The sequence below is a fragment of the Lactuca virosa genome, chromosome 4, assembly GCF_052849685.1.
Source record: "Lactuca virosa cultivar CGN04683 chromosome 4, Lactuca_virosa_CGN04683_v6, whole genome shotgun sequence".
Lineage (NCBI taxonomy): Eukaryota > Viridiplantae > Streptophyta > Magnoliopsida > Asterales > Asteraceae > Lactuca > Lactuca virosa.
In genome coordinates this window covers 297,988,651-298,001,643 of record NC_136429.1, presented here as the reverse complement: position 1 = coordinate 298,001,643, position 12,993 = coordinate 297,988,651, and the positions used below count along the sequence as shown (strand labels likewise).

The window sequence follows — 12,993 nt, the reverse complement described above, 5'->3', positions numbered from 1 at the left end:
AACAACCTTTCCAACAACAACCTCTACAACCCCAACCTTCACAGCCACATTTTTTACCACCCAATTCACCGGATTTTGTTGTCGAAACACACCTTTACCACCATCCCAACCAAAAAAAGAAAGGAAAAAAAAACCCGTTAAAACAACTCAAACTAATCAAAGTGAAAGGGTGAATCTGACAAAAGAGGAAGAAGATAAGTTAGCACAAGCATGGGTTTCGGCTTCCCAAGATCCCGTAGAAGGAGATAGCCAAACCTGTAATTGTTTTTAGGAAAAAGTGTGAAACGTGTTCTACGGTTTAATGGGAAGTGAAAGTCTCGACCAAATTAGTTCGAAGTGGCGCGATTTGTGGCTAATATGTGGTGAATTCGGCGGAATTTGCAACAATCTTAACAACCTACACAAAAGCGGGTCAAGCAATTTCAATGTGTTTAAGGAGGCCATAAATCAATATTAAAAAAACAAAGGCAACCTCTTGTAAACCTTTTCCATATCTCAAACATTGACAAGTGTTAGTGGTTCTATGTGGTGATGAGGTGACACCCACCAAATTAATGGTTAGTGATGCGTATTCCGGATGGCCTTATGCATAATTTGATAATGTAACAGCGGCGTTGGTTTTTTTTTCCCATTTCTCCGCTTTTTTACTCAATTCTTGTTTCCATTTCTCCGGTTATTTTCTCACAATTTCTCCATAATTTATACAGGATCAAAAGGGTGGAAATGAAAATCATTTTTTCTCATCTTCCACATTCTTAGTACTAAACAAACAAGAAAATGAAATCAATTCTATTTCTCCCATCTTATTTCTTTGCACCAAACACAACCTAAAGGTAAAATCATCATTTAGTTTTATTAATACCGTTTATTCTATGTAAAAACTAAAAAGGATAGACCTTGTGTAAAAAAGAATATTCATTTATTTTTCTATTATAATCAGCATTAAATTTGCTCAATTGAAACAAAAGTTGTGGGTTAAAGATGCTAACCCAGGACTTCCTCTACATAGAGCAAAGGAAAATGGGTGATTTAAACAGGATGTTTATGTTTTATACGCCAAAACATAACAATAGGCTGCTTGGTCTAAGTTCATTTTTCTTTTAAACAACATGATACTCACCAACATGGACCGAAATCCCTAAATTACAAGATCTTTGCACGATCTAATTTCCTTTGGGTTTTTGCATCGAGGTTATTTCTTTCAAGATTCTATATGAATCCTTGTATCATGATTGTACCCAAAAGAAGGTCTGCTTAGCTGTCTTTTCCCCACTGATTGACCATCTTGAAGCATCAAAACCACTTCACACATGGTTGGTCTCTTCGAAACTGGTGATTGAGTGCACAACAAAGCAATCTCAATGATATTCATCACATGTTCTTGTTCATATTGTTTCAAGTCCAACGTCTCATCAATGCACTTCTTATGTATTTTCTTCTCATACAACTTCCATGCCTGTTCACCCAATAGTAGCAAAACAAATGAAGAGTTCACAATTAAGTATTGTAAATAAAATGAATAAAACAAGCCCCTATGAACTTGGTTCAAGAAAACTCCAAAATTGAGGTACTTTTATCCAATGAAGAAGAAACTAATGTGGAATGGAAGTCTCGAGGGTCAGAACCAATTTATTCAATCATAGTTGGCTTTCAAAAAGGAAAAGAGAGAGTGTAAATTGCTACTGGAGTTGTAATTCAGGTCTATCGAGTGTTACATAGATTATCTGGTTTTCTTTCCTTTTCTTTCTACATGTTATGTTTCGGGGAGGAATGCATGTTTCTTTCGTATCATATTTTATCTTTTTTTTTTTCTCTTGTCATGTGCACCTCCTATGTAACTTCTTATTGATTATTATTAATTTGATCTTGTCGGTTACTTAAAAAGCAACAAATAAAAACGGGAAATGTGATTAATTTTGGCATCTCACATGTTCCAGAAGGTAGTCGGAGGATGATCTATTCACGTCAGTACTCCTTCTGCCACTAATGATTTCAAGAATTACAACTCCAAAACTGTAAGTGTCAACTTTATCCGATAAATGACCTTGAAGTGCATATTCTGGTGCTGTATATCCCCTTACATCATGAAAAATGAAAAAATTTGATTAGACTCAAACAGAGGATTTGAATAATGTTTAATTTTTATCACAAATCAAGCTTACAATGTCCCAGCAAACTTGGTATTAACATGACTTTGGTCTTCAGGTTGAAACCTTGCCAACCCAAAATCTGCTATCTTGGGCTTAAAATCATCAGTAAGGAGAATATTGCTTGATTTAATATCTCTGTGAATGATTTTGACATGGAATTCATTGTGCAGATGAGCAAGACCCCTAGCTATCCCAAAAATTATCTCAGATCGTTGGTTCCAGTTCAAAGTCCCCCTTTTTGCACCTCCATTATGAACATATATTAATGGGTTAATGTTATAAATGGGTAACAAACTATTTGTTTTTCTAGAAAATAACATTGTTTTTTTTTTCACAAAATACCATTCAAATAATGGTTTTTTTTGTGAACACAAAGTTCCAATTGCTTACCTTATGATAGTTCTGTTTTTAACAATAGAGTTTTATGAAAAGAAAAGCTTTGTTACCCATTTACGACATTAATCCGATATTAATTAGCATGCCAAATGTTTTAAAATAAAGATTTCAAATGAATAATTGTGAAACCAGCTTACCCCATAAGAATTGATCAAGGCTTCCGTTTGGCATATATTCCAAGACTAGAAGTAGATCAGATCCTTCACTGGACCATCCAAGTAGACGTAAAAGATTTCGATGATGAATGTGAGTTATAAGCTTAACTTCATTCTCAAATTCATCTTTTGATCTAGCATGATGTACTTGAAGTTTCTTCACAGCCACAACAGTCTTAACATCAAGGTTTGCCTATTAATTAAACAATTCAAGGAGTAGTTTCAATTAGTAAATAATAAGGGAATTTATATTATATTCCCCATATGTTGTAAAACGATGAAAAATGTCGATTTATAACATTTAAACTAAATTGACTAAACTGCAAGAATAGTCTGTGTGGTTTGTCATTTTCTTTGTATCGGGTCCCTACCTGATCATTGTTGTAAAATATACTTATGGAAAGTAAAATGACTAAAGGGAAAATTACTCATTTCACTTGTGGTTTTGATCCCTATGGCAGGGTATCATTGTGGTTTTCAACCTTATGGCACAGTTTCAGTTTGGTTTTGATCCCTTTCCCAAGTAAAAATAGATAACATAATATTATTATTTTAATTTACGGTAATGAAAAAATATAGTAAAAAAATTATCTTAATGGAAAATTATTCAATCTTCTATATGCCCTTTTATGTCATTTTACATTTCAGCTAGTTTTTTACCAAACGTCCAAACGTCATTTTTTATCGGCTAGCAGCTACCAGCTAGCTTTTCAGCTATCAACTAGTAGTCAGCTTTTCAGTTACTCCACCAAACATTGCCGAAACACATTGTATAATTTTTTCTCATTAACTTTCCGTAGTTAAGTATAACAGATTAATAATTTTAGCAATCTAAGATGGAAAGTTCTATCTTATTTACCTTGAACACTTCACCAAAACCTCCTCTACCTAGAATATTTTCTTCACAAAAATTATTGGTTGCCAATTGCAGATCGCGATAACTGTACTTTACTGCCCCCTTCAAATCCACTGCATCCCACGCATAACATTGTCCACAAGTATATAGATAGATTTTTCATCATTACTATGAAATTAATTATCATATTGTATAGAGAAAATATCTGTAAATGAAAAATATTCACCTTGTTCGGTATTTTTAGCCTTCCGTAGTCGATACAATAACCAGAAAACAAGGATAAGGATAAAAAGAACTACACCAGCAACAGTTCCACCAAGTATAGTTGCCTTACTTGAATTCCCTGTCATATAATCAAATAAAGTTATGAACTCAACTCAGTATCGATATCCCATTTTGTTTCAGGATATTGAAAGAAGTGGCCTCACCCTTTAAGACACTTGTCACGTCTGTTGTTGTCTGGTTAAATAATGGAGTCTTAGAATATCTGGCAAAACACCCCATGTTGAAAAACCTTCCTTCTTTACTTGGAAGGCAATTATTTGATTTGTTGTACGCTGTATTCATACATGTTTGACAAACAGTCATGTTTCCAACACACTGTCCAATCCCATACACAGTTGCATCTTCACTTGTGATTTCCTTTGTCAATGCTACATAGAAATTAAAGGCTTTTGGAGTAGCATTTCGAAGATCGGATAACAAACTATCTACAACTGGTTTGAAAGTTGTTGTGGATGCTAACTGAGTGCCACATGTTGAAAATGGAGTGCCAGTCCCATCTTGAGTGACATCTGGTTTATTATAGAAGTCAGCAAAGTCTTCGTACCTTAACAACAAAGGACGTACAAGATTTTGGAGTTATTCTTTTTCCTAAGGGGTTAATGTCTTTTAAGGGAAACAAACTTTATCTCGTGTATACATTTAGTCACTTATGTTTTTTTTGTACATATATGACCACTAAACTTCCTTTTTTTGTACACTTTTAGTCACTTTTGTTTTATTGTACACATACGCAGATGCTCAAAAAATTCATAATCAAGTGATATCATCAACAGTGTCAGATCTTTATGTTTATGTGGTTTGTTTATAGTGTAGATAATTCATTAACATTATGATCAGTGAATATTATTTTGAGCGTATTTTTGCTTAGTGATTTGTTGGGAAAATGACTTACAATCCCAACGAAGTTTCCAAACCGTTCAAAAAACCTCAATAATGTTTTGTCTGTTCAATAAAACCCAACGAACTTAACCTTTTGTCTAAAAAAGCCCAATGAAGTTTCCAAACCATAAAAAAACCCCAATCATGTTTTGTCTGTTCAAAATATTAAGTTCGTTGGGTTTTTTTGAACAGACAAAACATGATTGCCGTTTTTTGAACGGTTTGAAAACTTCGTTGGTCTAACAAGTCATTTTCCCGATATGGTAATAAGTCATGTCTTCTGTTTTTCTTCTTGGACTTCCATAGAATTGAACAAAAGTGTAACTTAGTTGGACTTTTTTAGACAAAAGGTTAAGTTCGTTGGGTTTTCTTGAACAAACAAAACATGATTGAGATTTTTTGAACGGTTTGGAAACTTCGTTGGGCTCGTAAGTCATTTTCCCTGATTTGTTTTGATCAGTTTTGTTTTGTTTCGGTAGTTGATTTTATTCAAATGTGTTATTAGGAAGGGGAACGTTCGTCAATCCCAACAAGTGGAATATTATTCCGGTTTCGATTGGATACTAAACATGTGGTATCATAGTAAGAAATTTGGTGGATTAGAGGTTATGTGTACACTCTTCATCCATTTCGGATAGCAGTTTGATCTTGCATGCCAAGTGTTTCAGTCAAAGTTCTCCTTTGTTTGTTTATATTAATAATCCAACTTATTACAAACATTTTTGTTCATGTAATTACGTAGTGTTGTAAAATACGACGGATCCAAATTGACTTAAATAATATTAGCTCAATGCGGAATGGGATCAAAAATTATCAAAGCATAATAATCACAACGTAATACGAATAAAATAAATAGAATAGAGACACAGGAATTTACGTGGAAACCCAAATCGGGAAAAAACCACGGGCGGAGGAAGCCGAGAAACAATTCACTATAATTTGCAGTGTTTACAGGGATTATGAAAGAGATTACAAATAGAGTGGGAGAGCTAAAATATACGGTGGTGTATCAATATATATATATATATATATATATATATATATATATATATATATATATATATATATATATATATATTTGATTTTGGTTCGTGGGTTCTTGGGTTGAGGTTATAAGTTCTATGACTTAGGCTATTTATAGCCAAAACATAAAATATGAAAGGAAAGAAAGAAGATGTCCAAAATTGTAGGCGGAAAAGGTTTGTAGGCGCCTACCATCCATTCTTCATTCCAAAATTAACATATATATATTATAATATTAACCACCGTCCATTCTCATTTCCAAATTCACACTTATATTACTATTCATAGTCAAACTATGAATAGTAAATGATAAGTTACGGAAATAACCTCTGAACTATTTGCCACTTGCTAATTTTGGAGGCAACTTTTCCACAATCTCCACCTTGACATCAAAATTAAGCAAGTCATGCTTTACGATTAGTCAAAACCTATAGCTCATCAAACTCTAAAACTTCCATAAGAACCTGCAAATTTTATATAGAGAAAAAATTGTTTCTGAAAAAATAATACTTCCTCCACCTACGAGCCTTTAGGCTCAACTGCGATCAGAAACACCCACCATGTCCAAACATAATTTGAACTTGGCTATAGGAAGACTTTTAGTGAACATATCAGCGGGATTATAATCTGTATGAATCTTGTCCACAACACAATCACATTTTTCAATGATATCCCGCACAAAATGATAACGAATATCAATATGCTTTGTTCGGTCATGAAACATTTGATCTTTACTCAAGAAAATAGCACTCTGGTTGTCACAGAAAACTGTGGTCACCTTTATTCTATCATCGAGTTCTCCAAATAACCCCTTCAACCAGATATCTTCCTTAACTGATTCTGTAATCGCCATGTACTCTGCCTCGGTAGAAGACAGGGCAACTGTAGACTGTAACTGGGCTTTCCAACTAACAGCACTAGAGTATGGAACACGTGCCATGTAAGCCATATCAGTCTCATTAGTAGGACTCAAAGCGGATGATAGCTTGAAATGAGCTGCAAAAGGTGTGTTGACAGACTTTGCTTCGTGCATACTGAAGCGTCTTAGGACTTTCTCAATATAACTTTTCTGAGAAAGATGCAAGATCCTAGACTTCCTGTCACGAATAATTTCCATACCTAAAATCTTTTTGGTAGCTCCTAAGTCCTTCATTTCAAATTCAGCTTTCAACTGGTCTTTTAACTTCTGAATCTCCTTCATATCTTTTGCTGCAATCAACATGTCATCCACGTACAAGAGTAAGTAAATCTTTGAACCATTGTCACCTTTCTTGAAATAAACGCAGCTATCATAGGTGCACCTGCTGAATTTGTGACTGGTCATGAAAGAATCGAACCTCTTGTACCATTGTCTAAGAGACTGCTTGAGGCCATAAAGAGATTTGTTCAATTTGCATACGTAGTTCTCCTTTCCAGGAACTGCAAAACCTTCAGGTTGTTGCATAAAAATCTCTTCCTCAAGCTCACCATTTAGGAAAGCTGTAGTGACATCAAGTTGTTCTAACTCAAAATCATTAGAAGCAACCAACCCCAACAATACACGAATGGAAGTATGTTTGACAACTGGGGAATAAATGTCAGTGTAATCAATACCAGGAATCTGACTGTAGCCTTTAGCTACTAACCGAGCTTTGTATCTTGGTTTATCATTTGGGTTGACAGGTTCCTTGAGCTTGTAGACCCACTTGCATTTAACTGGTCTCTTCCCTTTCGGAATAGGAACTAAATTCCAAGTACTGTTTCGCTGCAAAGATTCTATCTCATTTTGCATAGCGAGCATCCAATCATTTGAGTCTTCAGATTTGATAGTCTCGTCATAATTTGCAGGCTCCGTTGCAGACTCAATATTATCAGCAACAATAAAAGCATAGGCAACCAAATCAGATTCAGCATACGTCTTCGGAGGAATAATCTGTCTTCTCGGTCTATCTCTTGCAATGCTTGGAGTAGTAGCTTGTGGTTGTGAAGGTGTTGAATCTTCACCAACAACATGCTCATCCGACGAAGAAGAATCTTGATGCTGATTTGTACTCTGATTAGTGGTAGGTGAAGTAGGAAGCTCCACCTCCATTTGAGCATTCTCTTTATTTGCTTCGGATGATACATCTGATGCATCTGTTCTTTTAGAAGAGTCAGCAACTGGTTGAAATATAGCAGACTCATCAAAAGTAACATCTCTTGAGATGATAATTTTCTTCAAATCAAAGCTCCATAACTTGTAACCCTTTACACCTTGATTGTACCCAAGAAAAACGCATTTGATTGCTCTTGGTTCTAGCTTCCCATTGTCAACTCGTGCATACGCTGGACATCCGAATGGTTTTAAATCTGAATAATTTGCAGGTTTACCGGACCATAATTCAAACGGAGTTTTCTTCTCGATTGCTCGTGACGGTGATCGGTTGATAACATAGCAAGCAGTCGAAGCAGCCTCCGCCCAAAAAGACTTTGGCAATTTGGAATTAGAAAGCATACACCGGACCTTCTCCATAATGGTGCGATTCATTCTTTCAGCTACACCATTTTGTTGAGGTGAATGGACTACTGTGCGATGTCGAGTAATGCTTTCCTTTTGACAATAGACATTAAACTCTTCTGAGCAAAGCTCAAGTCCATTATCCGTACGAAGATACTTTACCACCAGACCTGATTGCTTTTCAACCTGAACTTTCCAATTTCTGAAGGTAGAGAAAACGTCTCCTTTATTTTTTAAGAAGAAAGACCACACCTTCCTGGAGAAATCATCAATAATAGTGAGCATATAAATAGCTCCACCTTTTGAAGCAACTCGAGCCGGTCTCCACAAATCCGAGTGAACATAATCAAGTGGTCCTTTCGTTGTATGGATACCACTTGCAAACCTCACTCGTTTTGCCTTGCCATATACACAGTCTTCACAGAAATCCAAATCAACAATCTTTTGTTGACCAAGTAAACCTCTTCGACTCAATTCTGACATGCCTTGAAAACTCATATGGCCGAGTCGAAGGTGCCAAAGACGGGACTGATCTGGATCAGAAAAAGACTTTGACACAACAGCAGCATCACTCGAAATTGTTTGCCCGTCAAGAAAGTAAAGATCTGAGGTTTTTCGTTCGGCTCTCAGTTTGTCGGAACCGTCTTTGAATACCCTGAGAACTCCACCTTTACCAGCAAACTCGTATCCCTTTTTGTCAAAGGAACTGAGAGATAACAAGTTTCTTCTGAGGTCAGGAACATATCTAACATCCCCCATGGTTCGAATAACTCCGTCAAACATACGGATCCTGACTGAACCATGTCCAAGAACTGGACATGTAGTATTGTTACCCATCAACACATAGCCCTGGTTAACCTTTTCAAATGTGTAAAACCAACTTTTGTTGTGACACATATGAAAAGTACAACCAGAGTCGAGTATCCAATCACCAGTGGAATCCAGTTTATCTGAATAAACTGTCAAAAGTTCTCCAATACCTTCGACCTCAGCTAGATCGGCTTCACCCGAAGTGCTAGCTTGTTTACCATTTGCTGCCGTCTTCTCTTTTTCTTTGTTCTTCAACTTGAAGCATTCTTCAAGCACATGTCCCTTCTTGTGACAATAGTTGCAAAACTTTCATTTGCCTTTTGACTTGGATCTGGTTCTGTTGGAAGATTGAGAAGTTCTACTTCTCTCTGTTGTTCTTCCTCTGGCATTCAAACCTTCGGCTTTAGCATCACTTGAACCACCACCATTAATATGCTTCATCTTCTCTTTTGAATCCAAAGTTGTATAGACTTCATCTAAAACTAGAGTGTCACGGCTATAGATAATAGTATCACAAAAATGGCTATAGGATTTTGGCAACGACGATAGTAAGAATAGAGCCAAGTCTTCATCTTCATACTGAACATCCATATTCTCTAAGTTATTTACTAACTCTTTAAATGTGGATATATGTTCAGTTAAAGAGCCTCCTTCAATCATCTTGAGATTGATAACCGTTGCTTCAAATGCAACTTGTTTGGTAAGCTCTTGGTCATCAACAGTTGTTCCAACTTTAGCCATAAAGAAGCCGCTGACGTTTCTTTTAGAACATCTTGCAAAACATCGTTTGACAAGTGCAAACGAATCTGGGATAAAGCCTTCAGATCTTTCATCTCCTTTTCTTCTTCGTTCCATGTATCGGGCATCTTATTGAAGCCCAATAGCGCCTTGTGTAAATCCATCTGAATGAGAATGTCTCTCATCTTTACTTGCCACAACGGAAATCGGGTGTTACGATCCAGTAGTGGAATATCGTATTTTACCGAAGACATGATTAATTACTTGATAAAATGATCCCAACGAGCTAATATCACAACCCGGATGCTCTGATACCAATTGTTGTAAAATACGACGGATCCAAATTGACTTAAATAATATTAGCTCAATGCGGAATGGGATCAAAAATTATCAAAGCGTAATAATCACAACGTAATACGAATAAAATAAATAGAATAGAGACACAGGAATTTACGTGGAAACCCAAATCGGGAAAAAACCACGGGCGGAGGAAGCCGAGAAACAATTCACTATAATTTGCAGTGTTTACAGGGATTATGAAAGAGATTACAAATAGAGTGGGAGAGCTAAAATATACGGTGGTGTATCAATATATATATATATATATATATATATATATATATATACATATACATATATATATATATATATATATATATATATATATATATATATATATATATATATATATATATATATTTGATTTTGGTTCGTGGGTTCTTGGGTTGAGGTTATAAGTTCTATGACTTAGGTTATTTATAGCCAAAACATAAAATATGAAAGGAAAGAAAGAAGATGTCCAAAATTGTAGGCGGAAAAGGTTTGTAGGCGCCTACCATCCATTCTTCATTCCAAAATTAACATATATATATTATAATATTAACCACCGTCCATTCTCATTTCCAAATTCACACTTATATTACTATTCATAGTCAAACTATGAATAGTAAATGATAAGTTACGGAAATAACCCCTGAACTATTTGCCACTTGCTAATTTTGGAGGCAACTTTTCCACACGTAGAATATTCTTTTGGAGTTATCTCGCTTGCTCAATTCGGGTAAAGTTGACGTAATCTACAAAAAATAGGATTTTGGTGTGGATTGAATTCATTTTTGGTTTTAGGCCGTTGTTTCAGTCGCTCCATATATTGTGGGTCATCATCGTGTTTAACCATCTATGGATGATTCATCAAATCTAGATTGGAAAGATTACAAACTTTAGGTTATCTATCCACATTTGTTGTGTAGCATGTCCAATTTCGATTCGTATGTTATCTTTAAATTTTTCTTGGTTTCATGGGAGGATTATTTCGGAGGAATATCTATTGTTCTTGCTTGTGATGCAAAGCATATTGACGACTTAGCAGAAGTGTTTATCGATAATTAAGTGGGAGAAGTACCAACAAACCAGCGACAAAATGAAGAAACCAACCTTTGGTCGGAGACAGGAGCATGAACATTAGCAAGTTGATCTGAAAGCATTTTCACTCTTGACAATAAGAAGAAGTATCATGGAAACTATCTAGATGAACATGACTACATTGATTTGACTGTTTGTTATCGCGAAAATTGTTTTGAAGGTGAGTAGTACTATTGTCTGAGATGGTTCCACACATCCATTGGAGCACTATAGATTCCAAGCAAGTCCACAAATTGGTTTTGGCAGATTGTTCAGGATATTCTAGTGGGAGAATGTGATCAAGAACTTCATACGGCAATGTTTCTGAAAAAGCACGGACCAAGAGGGTTATTGTCCTTTTTCCATCTCTAAGGTGGTTGGAAAAAGGTCGGTCATTGTTAGTGTATCCCACATCGGTGTGACCCGGTCTTATCAGTGACTATATATGTTGGAGTCTCCTTTTTCTCCACAGGGACACTTTTGGAGAGACAATCTTAGGGCTCCACATGTACATATAGTTACACTCATGGACCTCATGATATGGGATAGAATGGTGAAGACGGTAAGAAAGTAAGAAGAAAGGAACCACGTGGGTGGTGGTAAGAGAGGAGGGAAAGGGGATCAAGATTGATTAAAGGTGAGTCTTGATAAGCACGAAAGGTTCTTGATCAAGAATGTGGGATCAAGGTAGATGTGTGATAAACAGAAAATAGAGGACAGATGAGATCAATGTGAACAGAGAATAGGAGGGAGAATTTCACTTGGTTGTCTAGTGTGGGTATCTGAATTTGATCGGCTTCAGATGCTGTTGACAGAAAGACAGAGTGCAGATGATCGATTATGAAGAGAGGAGAGAAGAGGGTTATTAGAAAAGGTTTTAGGGTATTTATAAAAAAAAAACCACAGAATCCTAATCTAATACTAATAGTTGAGGATTTGTTCGAATAATGTACTCAGATAATCAGATTCCTATATGAGAGTTTTCTACTAGAGATAATAGTTAACCATGAAACTGTAAATAGATGAAAACGTTACCTGGCAAAGCAGTTATCGAAGACAACATAAGCACCAAGGCCGGCTGTGCACATGCCAGCTTCAGAAGGGCCGGCCTCTGAACAAACCACACACTGATCGGTAGAGAGGTAGTTCCGGCACTGAGATTCTGCATACACCGTGTCATCAAAACTAGTATTAAGTACTTCAATCCTGAGTTCAGCAAGGGTAGAGTTTTTGCGATTCTTGCCAAAATTTGGCAGATTTATTGGAGTGTGGTTAATCGCCAAAACGGTAGGATGGGAATTGTTAGTATTGCTATCATGATCCGTTGACTGTGAAATTCCTCGCCCAGTCAACAAAAACACAAGAAACACCACCAACACAACCATCGCCCACCGTCAGACAACTGAGGACCGAGAACCTCGAGGACAGATGCTTTGGTGTTCGCAGGGGTCTTCTGCCGTGGTGGGGTTGGGGTTTCTTGTTTCTTTGAACTGCTTAATTAGTTTTTTACCTGTTGCTCTTCATCCGATTGATTATTTCATATAAGTTTTGTTTATAAATGCTTATCATCCGTTGACTATTTCCTGTTGAATATATATTATTGAAAATAAATGTCTATTATAACATAGTTGATTATTCCTATAAGTTAATACTCATTGTTGCCTATACTTATTGTTTGACTACTCTCTCATTATTTAAAGGTGTATTAGCACTCTTTTATATGCCTCGCATATGTGGGTGTAACTCGTTGACCCCAGACATATATGATATGAGGGTTGGCTAAAAAGAACCTATTAGGTTTTTTAAATATTTTTATTAGCTGAA

General features: G+C 36.0%; 1 protein-coding gene across 3 annotated transcripts; it reads right to left on the bottom strand.

Annotated features, from left to right (window-relative positions):
- Positions 1–897: 897 nt before the first annotated feature.
- LOC145108418 (cysteine-rich receptor-like protein kinase 3) lies at positions 898–12,700 on the bottom strand. 3 transcript variants are annotated; one of them, XM_079045441.1, is made up of 8 exons: positions 12,205–12,700; positions 3,986–4,386; positions 3,784–3,900; positions 3,561–3,670; positions 2,684–2,894; positions 2,163–2,394; positions 1,929–2,076; positions 898–1,456 (listed from the first exon to the last, which is right to left on the bottom strand). In XM_079045441.1, the coding sequence occupies exons 1-8, from the start codon at positions 12,552–12,554 to the stop codon at positions 1,202–1,204; spliced, it is 1,824 nt and encodes a 607-aa protein (XP_078901567.1). In that variant the 5' UTR covers positions 12,555–12,700; the 3' UTR covers positions 898–1,201. The 3 variants fall into 3 exon arrangements, with proteins under 3 accessions (XP_078901567.1, XP_078901568.1, XP_078901569.1); XM_079045442.1 differs by having other exon boundaries at positions 2,163–2,337; XM_079045443.1 differs by having other exon boundaries at positions 3,986–4,351; positions 12,205–12,311.
- Between the last annotated feature and the right edge of the window lie 293 nt (positions 12,701–12,993).